The following is a 24,354-nucleotide window of genomic DNA, read 5'->3' as shown; positions in this document are numbered from 1 at the left end:
ATCAAACCATATTTTGTCTTACTCAAAAGTTTTGGAGTTATTTGTAGAAAAAGATTAAGGTGGGATATAAATAAATAAAATAAAAATATTAAATATGTTAAGTTATAGGAAAAAAAGTTCTGATTAAAAGCTAAGGAAAAAAATTGTCAACAGGAACAGGAACTCTTTGACAGGTGAAACTAGTGATCCAAAAAGATTGATGTTTCTCCTTTGTTTGATATGTGTATTCAAGCATGGGCAGCCACGAGACTGTTCTTGCTTTGGATTTGATTTGGATTCCTGCAGTGTGCAGTGAATTCCAACTTTATGAGTGAGAGAGAGGGAGGGGGGAGGGGGAGAGAGAGAGAGAGAGAGAGAGAGAGAGAGAGAGAGAGAGAGAGAGAGAGAGAGAGAGACCTGGCCATTGTTCATCCTTGGGTCCAGTAGTTTCAGAAGTGGTTTCTACTTCTATTTGTCATGTAGCAGAAGACATGTGGGGAGTGGCAATTGCTTTGAAAGTATGCACGTCAACTGAGCTTCACGATTCAAATGAATCAATGTTTTTCATTCAGGACAATCATTACTCATCAATTCAGGCACAACCCTAAGAATTATTTCCGGTTTCAGTGGAGACAAATGACCTCCATATAAGCTGCAGTCCATATAAAGACTTCTTCCAGGGGATGCTTCAATTAATATCCTGCCCCCGCCTCTCAAAAATGCCCATGGAGGGTTGAAAAATTTAACATTTAAACTTCTTTATGTCCAAAAACCAGCATAGAACAAAAAAGTATAGAAAATTGAATTGAATAGTTTATTTGACCAAGTGTGATTAGACACACAAGGAATTTGTCTCCGGTGCAGAAGCCATCTGGTTCCCTTTCCTCATTTTATTTTATTTTGTTAAAACTGATTGATGTGCAACATCAGGTTGTATCACAAATACCACATGTGTCTGGCCTATAGGCAAATAGCCCAGGTAGTTGTTTGCTATCTTCATATACTGTAACACAGGGGTCTCCAACCTTGGCAACTGTAAGACTTGTGGCCTTCAACTCCCAGAATTTGCTGGCTGAAGAATTCTGGGAGTTAAAGTCCACAAGTCTTAAAGTTGCCAAGGTTGGAGACCCCTGCTATAACATACTTAATGAGATTACTGGATTGGTTGAATCTTAAATTAATAAAATATGGTGGCTTTACACAATATGCTAAGCCAGTTGCACCCACCCACCCACCCACCAAGATTGACATTAACCATGCTAATTATTAAGTTCAGCATATTTGGAGAATAGCTGGTATGTATTGGTTTTACAAAGAGAATCACTTTCTCTTTTAAACCAACAGAGGAGATCATTACTGCAAAATACATCAAAACTTCAATAAGGACGAATATATCAATACAAAAAGGGACTGAAATGCACCAAACTCCCTATTTTAACCCGGGGGGGGGGAGGGGATTAAAAAATAAAGCCACAGTAGACATTTTATGCAGTAGAAATGGATTCCTTGTAGATGGAAAGCTGGAGAGATCTACAGGTTCACATAGCAAATTAAACTGGAGGCATCTTGGAGATAGCAAAAACTTGGTGCCTCACAAATGATGCGTGTCACACTTCTGTTGCTTGAGTTGCTTTGGTGGTTGGCTATGAATTTTAAAGACCCATGTCTGCATGAATATGATATTTATATGGTTTACGGTTTTTATGTTTTGTGTTTTAATTGTACATCGCCCAGAGTTGCTTTGTGAGTAAGATGGGTGATCTCCAAATTTGATATGTGTATAAATAAATAAAGATGTTGTTTTCACTATAAAGAGAATATGGCGCCATTTGTAAGTCTCGGTGTTTGTCGTTCTCCTCAAAGAGGGGCTTTCACTCAATTGTGGGGAAGGACTCCAGAAAGCAAAATCTCTGATATGATATATTTATCACAGAAAATGATTTCTGAAGATTCTATTTTATTTTATGCTTTGCTTTGGCTTGTAAAGGTGTGCCATTAAAACAAGATAACTCATTGATTTGAAAACATGTTGAACAAGAGATATACAGCTATACACCGTCACAATGGAAATATGTACAGAATCCATTGCCCTCATGATTCATATATATAGAAACATCAACGAAACGTAACATATTATGTTAGGAGAATAAGCATCTGATTTATTTTGTTTATCTCTTGCTTTATTTCTGTATAGGAGGCACACATACTGTTCCCACCTCCTATTTTCTCTATCATCCCAAAGTCACCCAGCTGACTTTCAGGCTTAACAAAGACCTAGAAGTCATTAAACTAGACTAGCATTTCTGAATCTTGACAGCTTGAAGATATATGGGCCAACTCCCAGAATTCCTCAGGTAGCATGCCAGGTAGGGAATTCTGGGAGTTGAAGTCCACGCAATGTAAAGTTGCTGAGAGAAACACTGCCCTTGAAGACTTTTCTGTTCTTGTCTGGGAATTAAGGTTCACACAAGTTAAAGCTGTCAAGGTTGAGAAACAGTAATCTCAGCAAAAGATGGGAGTTCGGAAGCAGTCCTATTGCCAGCATTTGCAGAAGGCCTGTGAAAGTCAGTTGGCAGACCCAAGCAGGCACTCTGGGAAACTGGAGGAGGAGGGCAGGTAATGGGGGGAAAATATGTATGAGCCAACCATGCAAAGCCAGAATTTCGTGGTTGCCCAACCGAACGTTTGGCTCCAACCCAGCTGCTCTTAGAGCCAACCTCATATTAAGGTACATACAGGCAATCCTTATGAACACAACGGGGACCAGACTTTCCATTGCTAAACAAGACGATTATTAAATAAGCCATGCCCAATTTCATGACCTTTTTTGACACAGTTGTTAAGCGAATCATCACAGTTGTTTGGCAAATCACACAGTCGTTAAACAAATCTGCCTTCCCTCATTGACTTTGCTTGTCAGAAGCTGTCCGGGAAGGCTGCAAACGGGGATCATAGAATCCCAGGATATCTATGCAACCATCATAAATGCACACCAGGTGCTAGGTGCCTGAATTTTGATCACACAACCACAGGGATGCGGCAACAGTCATAAGTCTGAGGACCAGATGTAAGTCCCTTTTTCCAGGGCCATTGTAACTCTAAATCAGTGGTAGTATTCAGCTGGTTCTATCCAGTTCGGGCAAACCGGTAGCGGTGGCGGTAGGAGGCTCCACCCACCCGGACATAATCACATCCCATTTTGGATGATCTGCATATGCGCGGAAGGCCCTGTGCACGCGCTCACATTTGCGAACCGGTAGCGAAGGTAAGTGAATACCACCCCTCCTCTAAATGATTGCTACACAAATGGTTGTAAATCGAGGACTACCTGTAAATGCATTGCCTGCTTTGATTGTATTGCATCCTCTTGGCCAGAATTCTCCTACGAAAAGCCAAGGAGATGACAATGCAGAGAGCATTTATTGCATGTAGCAGCACAGTTGTGGGTGTGAGTAGGGTCTGACAGCCATGGAAAGACATAGCGATCCAGTTAGGGGGTTGTTGGCGCAGTTGTGGGCCTTATGAAGAGGAAGGGGTGAGATGAGAGCCAGGCATATCTGCAGGAGGTGGTGGAGGAGGGGGCCCAGGTGGGGCAGGGGGAATGTGGTGGGTGTCATAGCGGCTGCCTTGGAAAGGCTCCTGGCGCTGCTCCTCTTGATTCTCAGATGGATCATGGCGCCAACGCTTGAAGCTGTCAAAAAAGAAAAAAACTGGCTTGAGTAAGGAAGCGGCTGCATGTTAATTTATTTCTTCGATGGACCATCCTGAGTTTTCCGTGAGTTGGAGGCCACTGTCCAAATATGTCCTAAATATCCCTGTCCTAAATATGCTGAAACTTGCCTAAAGTCATCCACTGATCTAACATAAACCTGACCTCAATTTCTTCAGTCCTGGGACCACTGTACCGTATTATCTTGCCAATCATTGACAGTGGCAGGGGGAATATGATTTAATTCTCACTTGGATTCAGTGATGTGTGCAGAAGGGTCAAAAAGTCAAGATGGTCAAATCCTTATCTTTTTTTTCTAATGTGTTCAGTTGCACAGCCATGGTCCCCATCTTTTGACTCTCCTCACTATATAAAGGTAAAGGTTCCCCTCGCATATATGTGCTAGTCATTCCCGACTCTAGGGGGCAGTGTTCATCTCCGTTTCAAAGTCGAAGAGCCAGCGCTGTCCGCAGACGTCTCCGTGGTCATGTGGCCAGCATGACTAAATGCCAAAGGCGCCCAGAACACTGTTACCTTCCCACCAAAGGTGGTCCCTATTTTTCTACTTGCATTTTTTACGTGCTTTCGAATTGCTAGATTGGCACAAGCTGGGACAAGTAATGAGAGCTCACCCCGTTATGCGGCACTAGGGATTCGAACCGCTGAACTGCCGACCTTTCGATCAACAAGCTCAGAGTCTTAGCCACTGAGCCACCAAGTCCCTCACTGTATAGGAGTGATCAAATAATCAAAGCCCCAGATTATACAGGTAGTCCTCAATTTTGGACTATCTGTCAAAGTTGAAACGACACTGAAAAATGTGACTTAATAAACCGTTTTTCACAGCTATGACCTTTGCAGCATCCCCATGGTTACGTGATCAAAATTCAGATGCTCGGCAACTGGTTCATACTTATGACTGTTGCTATGTCCCAAGGTCATTTGATCCCCTTTTGTGACCTTCCAACAAGCAAAGTCAATGGGGAAACCAGATTCACTTAACAACCAGTTTAACTACTTATCAATTGCAGTGATTCAACTGTGGCAAGAAAGGCCGTAAAATGAGGGAAGACTCACTTAACAAATGTCTCACTTAATGACAGAAATTTTGGGCTCAATTGTGGTCGTAATTCGAGGACTACCTGTACAATCCTAGCCAGCACTTGGCTCTGTTGATTCCCCTTACGGAGAGATTTCTGTTCTCATCAGTGCTTCTTTCTCCTGCCAGCAGTGCAGAAATGGGTTTATACCTTGCAATGGTCTCCTCTATTAGAGTTAAGAGGGAACCTCAAATGCCACACCGACTCCCCATTCAGAAAACCTCTTCACTTGGTGTAATGGGCAGTAAGAATAAGGAAGAGAAGGAAGACCTGCAACCAAGGCAGACTGATGAGCCTCGGTGGCGCAGTGGTTAGAGTGCAGTACTGCAGGCTACTTCTGCTTATCAAATCTCACCAGGCTCAAGGTTGACTCAGTCTTCCATCATTCTGAGGTGGGTAAAATGAGGAGCCAGATTGTTGGGGGCGGTATGCTGACTCTGGAAACCGCTTAGAGAGGGCTGTAAAGCGGTATATAAATCTAAGTGCTATTGCTATGAAAAGAAGGACTTGGGATGATATGATAGCAGTATTTTAATATTTGAGGGGCTGCCATAAAGAAGAAAAAAAACGGGAGGGGTCACCCTATTCTTCAAAGCACCTGAGGGCAGAACAAGAAGTAATGGATGGAAACTAATTAAGGAGAGAAGCAACCTAGAATTAAGGAGAAACGGCTTGCCATCAGAAATCGTGGGTGCTCCAACACTGGAGGTTTTAAGAAAGAATATTGGAAAGAATGTTTTAGGAAAATATTGGGCAGCCATCTGCCTGAAATGGTATCAGGTCTCCCGCTTTGCTGGCTGAGGAATTCTGGGAGTTGCAATCCACAAGTCTTAAAGTTGCCAAGGTTGGAGACCCCTGGACTAGAAGATCTCCAAGATCCCTTCCAGCTCTATTATTTTGTGAAGCAACAGTCAGATAAGAGAAACCTCAGCCCACACCGAAGGAATTCAGGTGGAGAAAATCAGTGCCTCAGGCTTGACCCTCCATAGTACTCTTTAGGATAAAGGAAGGAAGGGGAGGTGTTTTCAGACTTGCAAGATTCTGCTATTGTAATCCTATAATAAAGGTAGCTTTAGTATTCGTTCATTTGGTGTTTAAAGGGCTGATCTTTGGGCTTTCTGGAAAATTCAAAGTTATCTGTATACAGATAAGTCTTTGCCACCATCTGGTGGTCAGCTGGATCTCTGCAGCTCAGAGAGCTCTGGGCTTCCCAGTGTTGGTGGGCCTCCCCTGCCTCTACTATATTTATGCCAGGGGTCTCCAACCTTAGCAACTTTAAGACTTGTGAACTTCAACTTTCAGAGTTCCTCAGCCAGCAAAGCTAGCTGAGGAACTCTGGGAGTTGAAGTTCACAAGTCTTAAAGTTGCTAAAGTTGGAGACCCCTGATTTATGCCAATGTTCTTCAGCATTGTTTTCACCCTTCAACCTTGTCTACTGTTTCACGACTCCAACACCTCATTTTTCTCTGGGTGTAGATAAGACGATCCCCTGTCCTTTGCAGCGCTAAGGTTCTAGGTGTGGGTACTTACCATTCGTAGCAGACGGTGCTCAGGAAGCCAATGGTGATGACTCCACAGAGAGCGGAGAGAATGACAGTGATGACAATCATGTCTCCACTACGTCGTCCGGGCCAAGTGTCTATTGTTTTCCAGATTTCAGCTGAGAAGAATGATAATATATAACATTATTCATTAATGATATCGTTTTCTGATATCTGGGGGAGGGGAGCAATAACATATGTCTGGACCAGAGGTGGGTTTCAATGGTTCTGACCAGTTTTGGAGAAGCGGTAGCGGAAATTTTGAGTAGTTCGGAGAACCGGTAGTAAAAATTCTGACTGGCCCCGCCCCCATCTATTCTCTGCCTCCCGAGTCTAGTTGATTGGGAGGAAATGGGGATTTTGCAGTAACCTTCCCCTGGAGTGGGGAGGAAATGGAGATTTTACAGTATCCTTCCCCTGGAGTGGGGAGGGAATGGAGATTTTACAGTATCCTTCCCCTGCCACACCCACCAAGCCACACCCACCAAGCCATGCCACGCCCACCAAGCCACACCCACAGAACCGGTAGTAAAAAAAATTGAAACCTACCACTGGTCTAGACACAATCATGTAATTAATGATCCAGATTATGCAATATGTCTGGCACAAATTACATAATTTGTGTATGTGAAGGCTGATGCATTGATGTGATTGTGGCTTTTATCTAACCGATGTACCTCTATTCAAACTATTGGTTTTATCTTCTTTCCAATTGGTTGTGTTAGTTTGTTTGTTAGATTGTGATCTTCCTTTTGTTCCTGGGATCAAATGGCTTACGTCAGTGGTGAAATCTAAAATTTGTTACTACCGGTTCTGTGGGCGTGGCTTGGTGGGAGGGTAATGTGACTGGGTGGGCGTGGCCTTTTTTTTTTTTTTTACTTTTAAAACCATTTTTTCTACAACCTCTTTGGCGAAGAGGTTGTAAAAAATGCTTTCAAAAGGCTCTGATGATCCAAGCTGAGTTGCCTGATTGGCAGAGGCTTTTTAAAAAACTCAGCTGGGATCATCAGAGGCATTTAAAAGAAAAAAACCCTTTTTTTCTTTTAAAAGCCTTTGACGATCCCAGCTGAGCCGCGCAATCATAAGAGGCTTTTTTTTTTACTTTTAAAAGCATTTTTTCGGCTGAAGAGGTTGTAGAAAAAATGCTTTTAAAAGTAAAAAAAAAAACCTTTGATGATTGTGCAGCTCAGCTGGGCATGGGGGGGGGAGGGATTTTTGTTACCAGTTCTCCGAACCACCCGTCTCCATCGCTACCGGATCGGGCGATCTGGTCCGAACCGGGAGCATTTCACCCCTGGCTTACATACATAAACCAGAATAGATGGCCATGATGACAAAAAATGGGCAGAGTGCATGTCGTGACTTCACAGTGCAAACCCTGCCCTTCCATACTTGTGACTGAGATTGGACACAAATATGTAAACACTAGGGTTGCATCATGATACTAGAACACACAACGTATCATTTCTTCCTTTGTTCTCAGACATATACGGATGCAGGGGGATCTCCTTCCATTTTACCTTCCTAAAAATAACCCTACAAGGAAGACAAAGTCTTCCAGTGAACCGTGAGCCCCAAGTACAAGAGTAGACTTGAGCCTGAATCTCCCCAGCCCTTGGGCATCACATTAATGACTACGTCACATTAGGTCTCTTATTCTATATATTAACTGTAGTTTTAAGAGTGAGTGGGTTAAAGATTACAGAATGAAAACATACATGTCAAAAAGAACATGGCCCCAATAGTTGGAAGAGATGTTGTGGGGAGTCCAAGCTAGCTAATAAGTCATAACAGTTCTTTTATTTTTCTCATCTGGGTTCCTTCTTTCCCAAATCATTTAGAATTGCATGACTTGTTCTCCAGATGTGTTAGACTACAGGCCTCCTAACTATCTTGGCTAGGAATGAAGAGATTGCTGCAGTAATTCACCCAGTGGTGGGATTCAAGTAATTTAACAACCGGTTCTCTGCCCTAATGATTTCTTCCAACAACCAGTTTGCCAAACTGCTCAGGAAGTTAACAACCGGTTCTCCCGAAGTGGTGCGAACTGGCTGAATCCCACCACTGAATTCACCCATCCAGAAGGCAGTAGCTTGGGGAAAAGTTGCTCTAATCATCATTTTGGAAACCCTGCTACCTGTGAAAAGTATTTTTGCCCATTAATATTTTGTTTGTATGCTTCTGAAAGCCTGTATGCTTCCTCCAATCCTGCAAATAGATCTCTTTCCTTTTTGCATGTGTTTCTTTTTCATTTAAGATGTTATATTTATAGCTGAGGGTTGAAATGAGGGGTCCTTGATGCTGTCTGAGCTAGCTTGCTTTCTTGCTGGCGTTTTATTACCCAAAGTGGGTAACATCAACAGCAATGATGATGTTACTTAGTTTGGGTAATAAAACGTCTGCAAGAAAACAAGCCAGTTCAGAGAGTGCCAAGGACCCCTCGTTTCAGTCCAGAGGCGGGTTTCAGCAGGTTCTGACCAGTTCTGGAGAACCGGTAGCGGAAATTTTGAGTATTTCAGAGAACCGGTAGTAAAAATTCTGACTGGCCCCACCCCCATCTATTCTCTGCCTCCCATGTCCCAGCTGATGGGGAGGAAATGGGGATTTTGCAGTAACCTTCCCCTGGAGTGGGGTGGGAATGGAGATTTTACAGTATCCTTCCCCTACCACACCCAACAAGCCACGCCCAACAAGCCATGCCACGCCCAACAGGCTACACCCACAGAACCGGTAGTAAAAAAATTTGAAACCCACCACTGTTTCAGACGTATACAATTTAGAAAACCAAGTTTGCTTTTAATTTTGAATAAGAGTTTCTTTGCCTGCATAGAAATCGCACTGCCCTTGCTTTTTGTGCAGTGTTTTTTCAATGGATGGGGAAAGAGGGAAATTAATAAAAAACTAGAAGGATTATAGGCATGGCACTGCTCTTGGCATCATTTGAAAATAAAAGAGCGATGGGAGGTTCCACCATTTTTGGATGATGGAGATTATTTCTGTCGTCTAGAATAGCCTTTTCCAACCCGATGCAACTCCCGTTATTTCCCAGGTCCACAAAACTTTACATCACCATACATTTCTCAGCTTTTTCATGGGCAGCAAGCTCCTCTCCTTGCATACCTTTATTCAGCCAAATTGGAGAAGACCATCTTGTTTCTGCTTTCGAGCCCGAGGAGTTCATGGCGAGGAATTTTACTCTGAAAAGTATATAGTGGAATTAAAATACAGGAGGAAGGAATGGAAAGAAATATCCGTGACATTCCAAATGCATTTCAACTCAGTTAATGACCAAGTGTGTCCACAGAGTTTGGTCAAAACTGTCAGGATGTTGGACATAATGGTGAATGAACAAAACAGGGAGGTAGGTCCAGAAAGAGAACAGAGGACCCATCTATTTTGGGCTCTGTTATATACCATATAAGGAAGTAAGAAAGTGAGCTGCAGGCTTCACTCGGGTCCTCCAAATAGGCGGGAAAATACTTGAATCTCATTGGCTAAGCCGTCTGGCAGCCCTCTATAAAAGAGGACACTGCCAGATGAGCTGGTTGTTGGGTTGTACTGGTCTCCTATTAAAGAGCTGTTGTTACTGAAGAACTGCGTCCGTCTCTTCTATCACCGAATCTAATAGGCTGCTTTGATCATGACCATCGTGAATGAAAAGCTGCAAAATCTTCTTTAAGCTATCAGCTTAATATTAATAATGTTAATAATAATTTAAAGCTTAATAATAATAATAATTAATATTGCAGTACATATTTTATAATCTGTATTCAACAATGAAATTGTTCTATAATTCTTGGTTGAAGACAAATCTTGGAAGTAAAGTAATATTGGCCCTTTTTCAAGATTCTGGCATAGCAGATCCTTGCAAAATAGAGTTTAGCACATTTTAAGTGGTTGTAGAAGCTGGTCTTGAAAATACTTATAATATGAACTTGACAGCTCACCAGGACCTGGTGCTTTCCCTATTTTATTTTATATCAGCAAATATCTATGTTAACCATGAGCGAAATAGAGACTAAATTAAATTATGTGAAGCAAAGAAAAATTATAGTTTGCAAACAAATCATGGAAAATGGTTGGTTTATAAACTGAGGAAGGAAAAAAAAGAAAAGAAAATGATATTAGGGGGACCTTTGCACAGGTTTGCCTGGTGCACCAATTGCGACCCTACTTGGATCGGGAGGCTCTCCTCACGGTCACTCATGCCCTTGTCACCTCATGGTTAGATTATTGCAACACGTTCTACATGGGGCTACCCTTGCAAAGTGTTCGGAGACTACAGTTGGTCCAGAACGCAGCTGCGTGAGTTGTCGTGGGTGCATCTAGGTACACCCATATTACACCAATTCTCCGCAAGCTGCACTGGCTCCCTATTGGTCTCCGGTCACAATTCAAGGTATTGATTATTACCTTTAAAGCCCTACATGGCTCAGGGCCAGGGTATCTTCGAGACCACCTTCTACCGCATAACTCCCAACGACCAGTAAGATCCCACAGAGTTGGTCTCCTCCGGGTCCCATCAGCTAAACAATGCTGGCTGGTGGGCCCGCGGGGGAGGGCCTTCTCTGTGGCTGTCCCAGCTCTCTGGAACCAGTTACCTCCTGAGGTCTGGACCATCCCCACCCTATTGGCCTTCCGAAAAGCAGTGAAGACCTGGCTCTTCTGGCAGGCCTGGGGTCGTTGATCTTGCTCTTGCGATCCGGCGAGATCCGGCCATGAATGGTGTGAATGGGTTTTAATGTTTTTAATGTTTTTTTATTTTTAAATGTTTTTTATAATGATTTTAAATGCATTGTGAGCCGCCCTGAGTCTTCGGAGAGGGGTGGCATACAAATTGAATGAATGAATGAATGAATGAATGAATGAATGAATGAATGAATAAATAAATAAATAAATAAATAAATAAATAAATAAATAAATAAATAAATAAATAAATTTAGGAAAGAAAAAAAGGGGGGGAGAAAAAAAGGAGGATTAGGGGTGACATGATAGTAGCATTCCAGTATTTGAGGGGCTGCCACAAAGAAGAGGGGGTCAAATGATTGTCCAAAGCACGAGAAAGCAAGGCACGAAACAATGGGTAGAAACTACTCAAGGAGAGAAGCAACCTGGAATTAAGGAGGAATTTCCTAATAGTGAGGACAATTAATCAGTGGAAAAGCTTGACTTCAGAAGTTGCAGGTGCTTCATCACCGGAGGTTTTTAAGAAAAGACAGCCACCTATCTGAAATGGTCAGAGTCTCCTGCTTGAGCAGGTGGTTGGACTAGAACAGGGATCAGCAACCTAGGGCTCTGGAGCCGCATGTGGCTCTTTCACCCCTCTGCTGCGGCTCCCTGTCACTCAAAATATGCATCACAACCACCAATGTGCGACACCCGCTGGCATGCAATTTATTGAACTTTTCAACCTCCGGTAGGCTAACCATGGATAAATCCAAGAAAAAAAAAAGTTTCAGAAGAAAACAGAACATTTCATTCAATTACATATGCTAGTTTTGTGGCCACTCAAGAAATAGTTAGACACAGGAAGGGTTTTGTGGCTCCCAGTGTTTTCTTTTCTGTGAGAAACGGGTCCAAATGGCTCTTTGAGTGTTTAAGGTTGCAGACCCCTGGACTAGAAGACCTCCAAGGTCCCTTCCAGCTCTATTCTGATAGTTTGATTGATTAAAGGTGAGACTATGTTAACACATAATGTGTGTATTTAAAAATCCTTCCATGATTTTATTTGAATTTGTATGAAAAACATAGAAAGTCTCCCTGGAAAAGATTGATGGATATTTGAAAAAATGGAATTTACCCAAACTTTCACAATCTCAAGCAAAAGAACAACTTTTGAAATATTAGAAGCCTTCATCCTATTTACGGATGTCATCCATTACACATAGACCCGCCTGCCTCTGCCCTCTGAGGCTCTGTAGCTACAAACCCATCATTATCTGATTAGAGCTGTAACTTCCTTTTGTGTTATTCAACCCTGCGAAACCTTCCTGGCTCTGACTTCATTCCATTCACTTATAGGGTGGAAAATCTGGTTGAATGGGTCTGCATTCCCATGGCTGTTTTCTCAAGGGATGGGCCCCCCCAAGTGTCGAAAACTGGTTATACTTCCAACTTCAGAATAAATAGGGGTTGGTTTTTTTCCCCTTCTTTGTTTCAGAATTGTGACATTTGGTTTCATTCTTCCTTAATTTCTAAGGCAGACGCAGGCCTGAGTGTCTCAGGGTATCAAAAAACCTTTGCCAGACCAATTCTTGAATACAGCTCATCCGCTTGGAATCCACACTGTATACCGGACATTAACACGATTGAACGGGTCCAGAGGTATTTCACAAGAAGAGTACTCCACTCCTCTATTCACAATAGATTCCCTTTTGCCACCAGGCTTGAAATTCTGGGCTTGGACAATCTGGAACTGCACCACCTGCGGTCCGATCTAAGCATAGTACACAAAATTGTCTGCTACAACGTCTTACCTGTCAACAACTTCTTCAGCTTCAACCACAATAATACGCAGGCAAAAAATCGATACAAACTTAAGGTAAACCGCTTCAAACTCAGTTGCAGAAAATACGACTTCAGCAACAGAGTGGTCAACGCCTGGAATGCTCTACCCGACTCTGTTGTTACAGCCTCAAACCCTCATAGCTTCAACAGTCTACCGTGGACCTCACCCCATAAAGGGGGCATGCATAAGTGTGCCAGCGTGCCTACCGTCCCTGTCTTACTGTCCCCATTTAGTTGTACTTACTTCCTTTGTTTATGTTTATGTTTATGTTTATACCTATACCTGCTATCTTGTACATGTTTGGCAAACAAACCAACCAACAAATAAATATAACTGTGCAATCAAAGACGCATGTAAAAAGGATGTGGTTTTGATTGCATGGTTATGGCTGCCATCTTGATTTTTTTGACATGGCTAAAAAGGGGCAGGGCTTCAATCAGTGCCTTATGGCCATCAACTTGATTTATTTTTTTACGCCCTTCCCTCTAAAGATGTTTTTGGAGAAGTGGCTGCTCACCCCAAATATTTATTTCTCTCCAATTGGAAATTGACAGAAAAAGATCAATGAATGCAGTTGGTTAAGAAAATTGGCAATGGAGGACGGTGTGTGTGTGTGAATGTCATCAAAGTCTCTCAATCATAAAATGCTGTAGAAAGTTTTGTTTGTATCTCTGCAGGCATATATCACTTAAAAATAAATAACTTAATTGCATTAAGAGCAGCGGTCAAATCCAAATTTTTTTACTACCGGTTCTGTGGGTGTGGCTTTGTGGGCGTGGCTTTGTGGGTGTGGGAAGGATATTGCAAAATCTCCATTCCCTCCCCACTCCAGGGGGAAGGATATTGCAAAATTTCCATTCCAACCCCACTCTGGGGCCAGCCAGAGGTGGCATTTGCCGGTTCTCCGAACTACTCAAACTTTCTGCTACTGGTTCTCCAAACTACTCAAAATTTCCACTATTGGTTCTCCGAACTGCTCAAACTTTCCGCTACCAGTTCTTCAGGACCTGTCAGAATCTGCTGGATTTCACCCCTGATTAAGAGCCAGTTTGGTCTAGTGGTTAAAGCCTCAACCAGTCATTCTCTCTCAGCTCAACCCACCTCACAGGATTGGTGTTGTGAGGAAAATAGGAGGAGGAAGATGTGTTGTATATGTTTGCCGCCTTGAGTTATTAGTAAGTAATAAAGGCGGGATACAAATAAATAAATAAATAATCTATCCTTTAACAGGAAGCCTCTTCAAACCTCTCTCCTTACCATCCCTGAGGGTGCTGCTGAAATTCTGCTGCAAAATGTTTTGTCTTAATTCTCCCAAGCTTGCAAAATTCCAAAAAGAAAGAGCCAAAGATTGCATTACTGCTCTGACCCTTGTAGCCTTCAAAATGAAGGAAAGAAGGAGGAGAAAAGAGGAAAGCCTTTGCTAAAATTATGGATATCATTCTTTGATTTATATCTTGCCTATCAGTCCAGTAATCAAGGAAACTTCCCTGCTTTTTATTTCATATACAGCAAACAAAAGACTTGAAAACTGATCATCCTCATGCTCCTAATGACTTTATATACCTCCCCTTCCTTCCCCAAATAATTAGTTACTGAAGTGAGGTTTCCAAAATTCCCCAATATTTTTTTGTTTCTCTTCCTCCCATCCCCCCAAAAAACATTTCATGGCCAGTCAGGTCCAATAGCTTCCAAGAGAATTTGAGAATGGATTTGCCCTGCACACTTATCCAATGCTTGTAAATGAAGCCAGCTTTGCCGATGTGGTAAGCCATGTGCATCCATAAAAAACAAACCTAGTCAGGATTAAATTATGTTTAACGTGCCCTGCAGATTTGTGACTGGATGCAATCTGAGACACCGATAGGTCTGTTGGCTTAGGTAACCAAGTGGAAACGAGGGGATGTTTATCCATTTTCTGTCTTGATTTCTTTTAGGAAATTATTATGATGGTTGGTCACACCTTCAGCCAGATGTTTAGAATGAATTTAGCAGTTTTGTCCACCTATCGAGTCCTTCCTAAGGACCTGGAATAGGCAGACCTTATGTTATTTTTTTTTTATGATGATGATGATGCATACTTTTAGACTGCATTATCCACTATTGATTCTTTCCCAAGGCCCTGAGATAGGCAGATGTTATTGTTGATAGTGTTAAAAGTATCATGAGGACCCAGATTGTTGGGGGCGATATGCTGACTCTGTAAACCACTTAGAGAGGGCTGTAAAGCACTGTGAAGTGGTATATAAGTCTAAAGTGCTATTGCTATCATCGCAGGATGTAAGCTGTTCCTAGTAAAGCTGCATTTTGCAATTGACTGATGTCAATTGCTGATATCTCAGCTCTGGTGATGTTTTGGGATTGCCTCCAAAGTGCCTAATACTATTGTTACTACCTTTGCTTTCTTTTGCCAGAGTCGTATTATTATTAACAATAATTATATTGCAACTACTACAACTATTGTTTCTGTTTGTTGCTCTTAAGGATTTTCAGATCCCAATTGTGAGAATAGAATATCCATTTTATATCCTGCCTTCAGAGGCGATCGCCGGTAAAACAAAAAACAACCCCTCAAGATGATGGCCACATCCATGCAATGAAAGCCCCGCCCCTTTTCACTTGCATCATGATTGCCATCTTGACTTTTCTGGCGTCCCTTCCCTTGTGGATGCCCTCTCTACCTGCCAGGGTTCCCTCCAAGGAGTTCAGAGGGATAATTGAGGGCCATATCCATCCTCACCTGTAAGGTCCAGTAGAAGGCAGAGGGCCATTGCAGTGGGTCCTGGTGTCATCATTTTTGCAGGATGATTCGTTGCCGACCCGGAGCACATTCGTTGTTTTGCCTTTAGTACATGGGTATTGGGAGAGGGTGGACTTCATTGTCATGAAGGCATAAGCGGTATATAAATCTTCATACGGTGGAATTTGCTGTGCCGATGTGGGGTTCTTGAAGTGAGTTGTGGCTGTGGGGAGAGTACATTTAAAAACAAGGCAGGGAGAATGACCCAGAGATGAGTTCATTTTATCAAAAATCAAAGGTTTAATAGCTCATCCATCTCATATGAATCCTGTCAGGCCCATGGTTTGGGGAACCTGCCATTTACTTGGCATACGGTTTCCAGCAGTGGACAACCAGGTGCCTCCCAGATACTAATTCCAGCACTTGAAAGCAATCAATCTTTACCAGTTGTGTTTTCCTTATCCAGCCACAAAGATGTTAAAATTGCTCCCCCAGTGATTAATCCACCGAATGTTTTAATCAATTAATCTATTTATGGAAACGGTTGAAATGTGCCCCTCACCTTTTGACTTTGTCAAGCTATCTATTAACATGCCATAATTACTGCTTAGCATCTATCTGGATAAAGCAGTGTTTCTCAGCTTTGGCAACTTGAAGAAATGTGAACTTCAATTCCCAGAATTCCCCAGTCAGCATGAATTCTGGGAATTGAAGTCCACCCTTCTTCAAGTTGACATGGTTGAGAAACACTGGAGTAAAATAAGGCAGCATCCACATCTGGGAAATGTGTCAACAACTAACATTCAGAAACCAGGTTTTTAATTGCAAGTAAGGAGCCATGGTGGTGCAGTGGTTAAAATACAATATTGCAGGCTAATTCTGCCAACTGCCAGCAGTTTGATTCTCACCAGCTCAAGGTTGACTCAGCCTTCCATCCTTCCAAGGTCAGTAAAATGAGGATCCAGATTGTTGGGGGCAATATGCTGACATTGTAAACTACTTAGAGGGCTGTAAAGTACTGTGAAGTGGTATATAAGCCCAAGTGCTAGTTCTATTACTAAAATTTGAATGAATTAAGATCTCTTATACACTCTGCCAGCTTTGCCCAAATTTCCTTTCAATCTGTAATTGGGCAGAAAAGACATTTAATGCAGTGGTTAAAGTGTTGGATTAAAATTGGGAAGACTCAGGTTCTGTGTGCCATCAGTCATGGAAGTGCAATGGGCAGCTTTGAGCTAGTCCCTCTTTCTGAGCTCAACCTATCTCACAGGCAGCAACAACTGAAGGTGGGGCTGAATGACAAACGCAGCATTGCACCACAAACCCCACCTGGTCTTCTGTACACATTGGGACATTGTGTGCAGACCCAAAGGGGCAGGGCTTGTAGAAGAATGCGGCTTTCATAGTTTTACTCAAAGCAGAAAGCTTCTGTGGATATTCCCCTTCCAGGTGTGGCATTCTAGGAATAAAATAGAGGGAACCTCCTCCCTATGCCTTGAGTTCCCGATCAAAAGGTGAAAATAAAGGAGAATAATTGTAGCTCGGGGTTGAAATGAGAGGTCCTTGATGCTCTCTGACCTTGGTGGTTTTCTTATTTCTTATTTATTTATTTGTTTGTTTGTTTGTTTGTTTGTTTGTTTGTTCGATTTATATATGCCGCCCTTCTCCGCAGACTCAGGGCGGCTTACAATGCATTAAGCAATAGCCTTCATACTTTTGTATATACCTGCTTAGTAGGGCTTTTTGACACACACACACACACACACACACCCCGGAGCGGTGTTCTTTTTTATACAAAGTCAGCTTATTGCCCCCACAAACCGGGTCCTCATTTTACCTACCTCGAAAGGATGGAAGGCTGAGTCAAACTTGAGCCTGGTGAGAATTGAACTTGCAGTAATTGCAGGCAGCTGGCAGCTAAGTACTACTTTAACTGCGCCACCAAGGTTCTTTCTTGCAGGTGTTTCATTACCAAACTGTTTCCTAATGAAATATTTTTAAGAAAACCACCAAGGTCAAAAAGCACCAAAGACGCCTCACAGGTGATAATGAAAAAAGAATGGCAATGGCCTGGAAGGGAATATTCAGAAGCTCTAACAGAACAATGAAGGCAGAAGTATGCTTTAAGGCCTGGGAAAGGAGGTAGCATTAGGAAGAGAGAGGCTGGCTCCTCTTGATTCCGTGGAATATACGACAAAGAGAGAAGAATCTTACTCCGACTTGCAAGATTCCGCTGCTATAAAAAGGTAAAGGTTCCCCTAGCACATATGTGCTAGTCAAGGGGTCAGCAACCTGCGGCTCTGGAGCCGCATGTGGCTCTTTCATCCCTCTGCTGCGGCTCCCTGTTGCCAATCAGCTCCACAATTGGTAGGACTTTCGGTTAGGACAAGTAGAGGAAAAAGGATGTTGTGCTAGGAGGAGACTCTATGGTGGGGGAACCGGACTTCCGGTTGGCTCCAGAATTGAACATGGGGCTTCCAGTTAGGACCTTTGTGGCTCTTTGAGTATTTAAGGTTGCCGATCCCTGTGCTAGTCATTCCCAACCCTAGGGGGCGGCACTCATCTCCGTTTCAAAGCCAAAGAGCCATCCGAAAAGGTCTCTGTGGCCATGTGGCCGGCATGACTAAATGCCAAAGGCGCACAGAACACTGTTACCTTCCCACCAAAGGTGGTCCCTATTTTTCTACTTGCATTTTTTACGTGCTTTCGAACTGCTAGGTTGGCAGAAGCTGGGACAAGTAACGGGAGCTCACCCCATTATGCGGCACTAGGGATTCGAACCGCTGAATTGCCGACCTTTCAAACGACAAGCTCAGCGTCTTAGCCACAGAGCCACCCTGTCCCTTTCAGCTACTATAGCCTATCTCAATAAAGTTTAGTTATAGTTTTCCTGGAGAGTTGGTTTCTTGATCGGGTCTACCTTCTAGGGCTAACAGATAGAAGTCCAATAAATAAAATAAAATTATTCTCTTCATAAAATGAAGAGGGATTTTGGCTATCCACTCACCATTAGCGAAGGTGATTACCAACCAGATGTCGTCGGAGGCATTGACAAATGAGTCAAAGACACACTTTGGCGATTCTAAAGAAAAAGTACTAACGGTGATTTTTCCGGCCATGTTCATGTCTGAGACTCGTGGAGTGTAGGGGACCACCTCTGAAAATATATCGAGAAGACATCAACATCAATTGGTGGTGCAGAAATGCAAGAACTGATGATGCATCTAATCAAATGCAAGCAGGGATCAGAACATTTCTCACAAAAACAACATTCTTATCCCCCCCTGCTTTCTGGACTGAGAGTGGACACTATAGCCGAGGGGTCTCCAACCTTGGCAACTTCAAGCCTGGAGGACTTCAACTTCCAGAATTCCCCAGCCAGCAAAACTGAAGTCCTCCAGGCTTAAAGTTGCCAAGATTGGAGACCAGGGGTGAAATCCAGCAGGTTCTGACAGGTTCTGGAGAACCGGTAGTGGAAATTTTAAGCAGTTTGGAGAACCGGTAGCAGAAATTTTGAGTAGTTCAGAGAACCGGCAAATACCACCTCTGGCTGGCCCTAGAGTGGGGTGGGAATGGAGATTTTGCAATATCCTTCCTCTGGAGTGGGGTGAGAATGGAGATTTTGCAGTATCCTTTCCCTGCAACGCCCACCAAACTACACCCACCAAGCCACACCACGCCCACCAAGCCACGCCCACAGAACCGGTAGTAAAAAAAATTGGATTTCACCACTGTTGGACACTCCTGCTATAGCCTGTACCCCTTGACCTGAAACCCCGAGAGTCTCTGCAGCTAGAAATAAAAGACAAAAAAGCAGGACTTTTTCAGGACCTCTCTTGATGAGGTGAACATGTTGTCTCTATATTCCTTGGAAACGTTAATAAACAAATAAGATATGCCCGATATATGATCCATAAAAGTTGTTATCCTTGTTCCTGAAAAGCAGTAATTTTCCAGTCCCCCCCCCCAATATGGCCCACTGCTTTCAAAGAGGGAGGTACATGTAGTGTTCTTCCACACTACACAATGACAGAAGATGTCTGCCTTTTATTTGGGGTCCACTCTACCATTAGAAAAAGTGGGATAATAACTCTCTTAGAACTGAAGTAAGAAGGCAAGTGGAGATGATGAGGGATCAGATGATTAGGGGACTGGAGGCTAAAACATATGAAGAACAGTTGCAGGAACTGGGTATGTCTAGTTTAATGAAAAGAAGGACTAGGGGAGACATGATAGCAGTGTTCCAATATCTCAGGGGCTGCCACAAACAAGTGGGAGCGAAGCTATTCTCCAAAGCACCTGAAGGCAGGACAAGAAGCAATGGGTGGAAACTAATCAAGGAGAGAAGCAACTTAGAACTAAGGAGAAATTTCCTGACAGTTAGAACAATTAATCAGTGGAACAACTTGCCTCCAGAAGTTGTGAATGCTCCAACACTGGAAATTTTTAAGAAGATGTTGGATAACCATTTGTCTGAAGTGGTGTAGGGTTTCCTGCTTGAGCAGGAGGTTGGACTAGAAGACCTCCAAGGTCCCTTCCAACTCTGTTTATTATATTATATTATAGATGTATATAATACATATATTATAGCCTTGATGGCACAGCAGACTAAAGTGTTGTTAAGTAGCACCAGCTGCCTGCAATTACTGCAAGTTCAAATCTCACCAGGCTCAAGGTTGACTCAGCCTTCCATCTTTTCGAGGTAGGTAAAATGAGGACCCAGTTTGTGGGGACAATAAGCTGACTTTGTATAAAAGAAGAACACTGCTTGGGGGGGGGGGGCGAAAGCCCTACTAAGCAGGTATATACAAAAGTACGAAGGCTATTGCTTAACGCATTGTAAGCCGCCCTGAGCTCTGGAGAAGGGCAGCATATAAATCGAACCAATAAATAAAATGTCTCATGTCCTACTCTGTGCATCCTAAGTTAGCTTGGTGACCTGAAGTTCAGGGGAGAGTGTGTTTTATGGCGTTGGACTAAGACGTGACTATCTGCCTGCTTGGCTTCCATAAGCTCTTCTTATGAATGTCAGAAGGTAAGAAAGACAGGTTCTCTCTTGTTCTCATATTTTTCTGCTGTTACAAGAATGGATCAAAGGGGTATGGAGGTGTAGATGTGTGCCTTAATATAAATTGTGGTCAACATTCCTGGCCCAAAGAGCCACCATGGACCACCCCCTTATGCCCTCTTTGTGCCCATTCAGTAGAAAAGCCAGTCTTCAGGAGGATCCTGGGATGGGAAGGAGAGGATACTGTATCCCCTTTCTTTTCAGTGGCAGTGCTCCCTATAGCCTGTCAATCAGAAAGGCTGTCCGGGAGCTCCCTATTAGAGAAGGAGATTGTCCATCTATTACATATGTATCGTAAACATGGGTTGTTTTCTTTTCTTTTTTTTTTTTTGTTTTAAGAAAGATGTGCTTCTCTCTTTAATTCCCTCCCTCTACTGTCCCAAAGCCCTATTTCCTTGGGAGCAAAAATTTAGAAACAAAAACAAAGCTGCACAACCGAATTAAAATTAAAGCATTTTTTTCCTCCTAAAAGCTAAAAATCTAACTTGGATAGAAAATCTTCCATTTCTGGAATCACATTCAGTCCACGTTACTATTATCCATCTATTATAACACAATAACAGAACAGAATAACAGAGTTGGAAGGGACAGCGAGGAGGCTGAAGAGGATGTGGTGCCAGAGGCAGAGACTCAGCCTGGGCCTTCAGAACCTCCAGAGGCTCCTTCAAGTGGAGAGAGCGAAGTGGAGGAGCCTCTCCTCAATGCTCGAGCACGCAAGGTTGCCAAAAGGCAGGAGTGGCTACTCAGGAGGAGGAGGTCTTCTCTAGAGTAAGGCTTGAGGATAATTGGCCACTCCCTTAGCCTATTTAAGTCACACGCCGTTAGTAAGTTTCTTGCTAGAAACAACTTGTAATTACCATCAGAGCATTTTTGGAAAAGTCTTATCTTGCTTTCTGGGCTGGTTGCCAATCTTTGCCAGACTTTGGTTTATTCTTGCTACTTAATACATTTGATAAGGACCGTTGGTGTGTGTCTATATCCTCAGGAATCCGGAGCTGGGGCAGAACACTGAGCCACCTAGTCAGGCATATTTGTCTGATCTCTTCTTTAAAACCTCCAGTGTTGGAGCACCCACAAGTTTCAAAGGCAAGCTGTTCCATTGATTAATTATCTATTTGCTATCAAGAATTTCTCTAGATTGGTTCTCTCCTTGTATCAGTTCTGAGCATTTCTGTTCAAACTTATAGCATCCCTTGGACTGACCGACTACATTATTTGAGTCTCCATTTGAATATCTACTCTCCCTCCCTTCTTCCAGCATCTAAGCGGATTAAGCCAACCATCTCACCTGTCCAGAGCTGACATGGAAGTGGAATGTCATTTGGAAATGAAAGCAGAGCTGGTCTTCCGCACATTTCCTCACATTCATTTTATACTATTGACATTTGTACTTAAAACACAATCCACTTAACCATGGCAAGTAAAACCCTAAGCTAGGTTAGTATGGTCCAAGCCCAGCCTGCTTTTTTTAAAAAAAAATCATTTATGGATAGATGTGTTTGTGAACACAGAAAAATAGATTAATTCAGGAAGCAGATTCAGCACATTATGTGAATATAGCCACCCAGTTTATGCTTGTACTTAGTTACTTAGCCCAGATTATTGGAAGATTATTCCAATTTTTTTTTTTTTTACTATCTCATCACAAAAGAAGATTACTGCCAAACATTTACATCTAAGTGTCTGCTAATGCCCAGAGCAAAAGAGACAGGATCTTTATCCTGGAAAGTTTAATTCAAAATGTAACAGTAACAGAGTTGAAAGGGACCTTGGAGATCATCTAGTCCAACCCCCTGCTCACGCAGGAGACCTATAGTAGGGATTTGAACTGCCGACCTTTCTGACCAACAAGCTCAGCATCTTGGCCACTGAGCCACCTAGCCAGGTATTATATAGCCATATTATATATATATTATTATATATACTGCCCAAAAAAATCAAGGGAACACAAGCAGAAGACATCCGAGATCTGAATGAATGAAATAGCCTTATTAAATATTTGTTCTTTACATACAGTAGTTTATACACTGCTCAAACAACTAAAGGGAACATAAAACTACTGTATGTAACGAACAAAGTGTTTAATAAGGCTATTTCATTCATTCAGATCTCAGATGTCTTCTGCTTGTGTTCCCTTTATTTTTTTGAGCAGTGTATATTATATTATATAGCCAGGATTAATGATTGAGAGAGAAGCAAGGAAAGAGACATTTTAGGCAATCTTCTCCAAGTCATCCTACAGATAAGTGAGATGACACATCATTTCTAACAATACAAATAACGATCGGAGTTGTATTTGAACGCGCTTGGAAAATACCAGGTTGAGAAAGATTGCACCATCAGCCTATTGAGATAGATCTTTCCTTTCATCAAAGAGTACCAAAAAGCATTGAGTTGCTCCAAACAACCCCCTTCCAAGTATGATTTTATGATTCCATAAAATAATAATCACCTAAAGCCATGGTCTTGCAAGCAATTAGGAAGAGAAGTAGAAGGAAAGCAGCCATCGTTCGTTATAGAAGTTGGTTAGTCTTCTCAAGAACTTTCTTCATGCTATGATAGAAGATGTCCCAAGCTCCTCAGAGTCCAAGGTACAAATGAAGACAGGGTCAGTAAGGAAAAGTGAGTGAGTCTTCGGAGAGGGGCGGCATATAAATTGAAAAAATAAATAAATAAATAAATAAAAACATCCTTTTCTACTTTACTGGTTAATTCCTTATCACATTGTCTTCAGCAACTGCCCCTGCCCCACCCCTTGCCAGCTTTCCACATTCTTCCTTTCCCTTGTAAGGATCTTGACCCCTGATAGCAAACAAGTTTGGCTTGTTCTTTCTCAAGAGAATAGAAAACAGCCACTAACTGGACAATTTAACTGGGCATCATGGGGCAAAAGAATGAGGAGACATGATAGTGAAAGGTAAAAAGAAAGACAAGTAAACCAGAAAGTACCAGTAAAATCAAGTATAGTGCCATACAGAGGTGGGTTTCAGCAGGTTCTCACCAGTTCTGGAGAACCGGTAGCGGAAATTTTTAGTAGTTCGGAGAACCAGTATTAAAAATTCTGCCTGGCCCCGCCCCCATCTATTATCTGCCTCCCAAGTCCCAGCTGATCGGGAGGAAATGGGGATTTTGCAGTAACCTTCCCCTGGAGTGGGGAGGGAATGGAGATTTTACAGTATCCTTCCCCTTGAGTGGGGTGGGAATGGAGATTTTTCAGTATCCTTCCCCTGCCATGCCCACCAAGCCACGCCCACCAAGCCAAGCCACACCCACCAAGCCACACCCACAGAACTGGTAGTAAAAAAATTTGAAACCCACCACTGGTGCAATAGTTAGACTTTAGGATTAAGACCATGGAGACTCAGGTTCAAATTTTCACTCATTCACAAAAATATGAATGAGGAGCACTGCCACGCGTTTGGTTCAACCATATGAAAATAAGTCTGCAGTAGGTAGACCTCACTTAGCAACCGCATTTGGACCAGCAGGTACCACAGTCACTAAACAGAAAATCATATGACCTCGATGGGCTTACACATCATTTCCCATGAATCACCCCAGTTATTAAATAAAACATGGGACCTCAATTTACAATATTACTTCTGTCTTCTCTATTATTTCTGTTTATTGCAAGCCAGTTGCAAAGCACACAAATGGTGATCATAGGACTGCAGGACATTGCAACAATGCAAGAATTGGTCACAAAGCTTTT

At 42.6% G+C, this 24,354-nt stretch overlaps 1 protein-coding gene across 1 annotated transcript; it reads right to left on the bottom strand.

The window, feature by feature from the left end:
* Positions 1–1,858: 1,858 nt before the first annotated feature.
* Positions 1,859–23,270, bottom strand: LOC117667743 (uroplakin-3b-like). Its single transcript, XM_034421343.3, has 6 exons — positions 23,095–23,270; positions 18,582–18,731; positions 15,575–15,797; positions 9,450–9,526; positions 6,319–6,448; positions 1,859–3,670 (listed from the first exon to the last, which is right to left on the bottom strand). The coding sequence occupies exons 1-6, from the start codon at positions 23,147–23,149 to the stop codon at positions 3,499–3,501; spliced, it is 807 nt and encodes a 268-aa protein (XP_034277234.1). The 5' UTR covers positions 23,150–23,270; the 3' UTR covers positions 1,859–3,498.
* Between the last annotated feature and the right edge of the window lie 1,084 nt (positions 23,271–24,354).

This window comes from Pantherophis guttatus, chromosome 1, assembly GCF_059756535.1.
Source record: "Pantherophis guttatus breed Tessera chromosome 1, ASM5975653v1, whole genome shotgun sequence".
Taxonomy (NCBI): domain Eukaryota; kingdom Metazoa; phylum Chordata; class Lepidosauria; order Squamata; family Colubridae; genus Pantherophis; species Pantherophis guttatus.
Note: the sequence above shows the minus strand (reverse complement) of the source record. Positions and strands in the feature narration are given on the sequence as shown.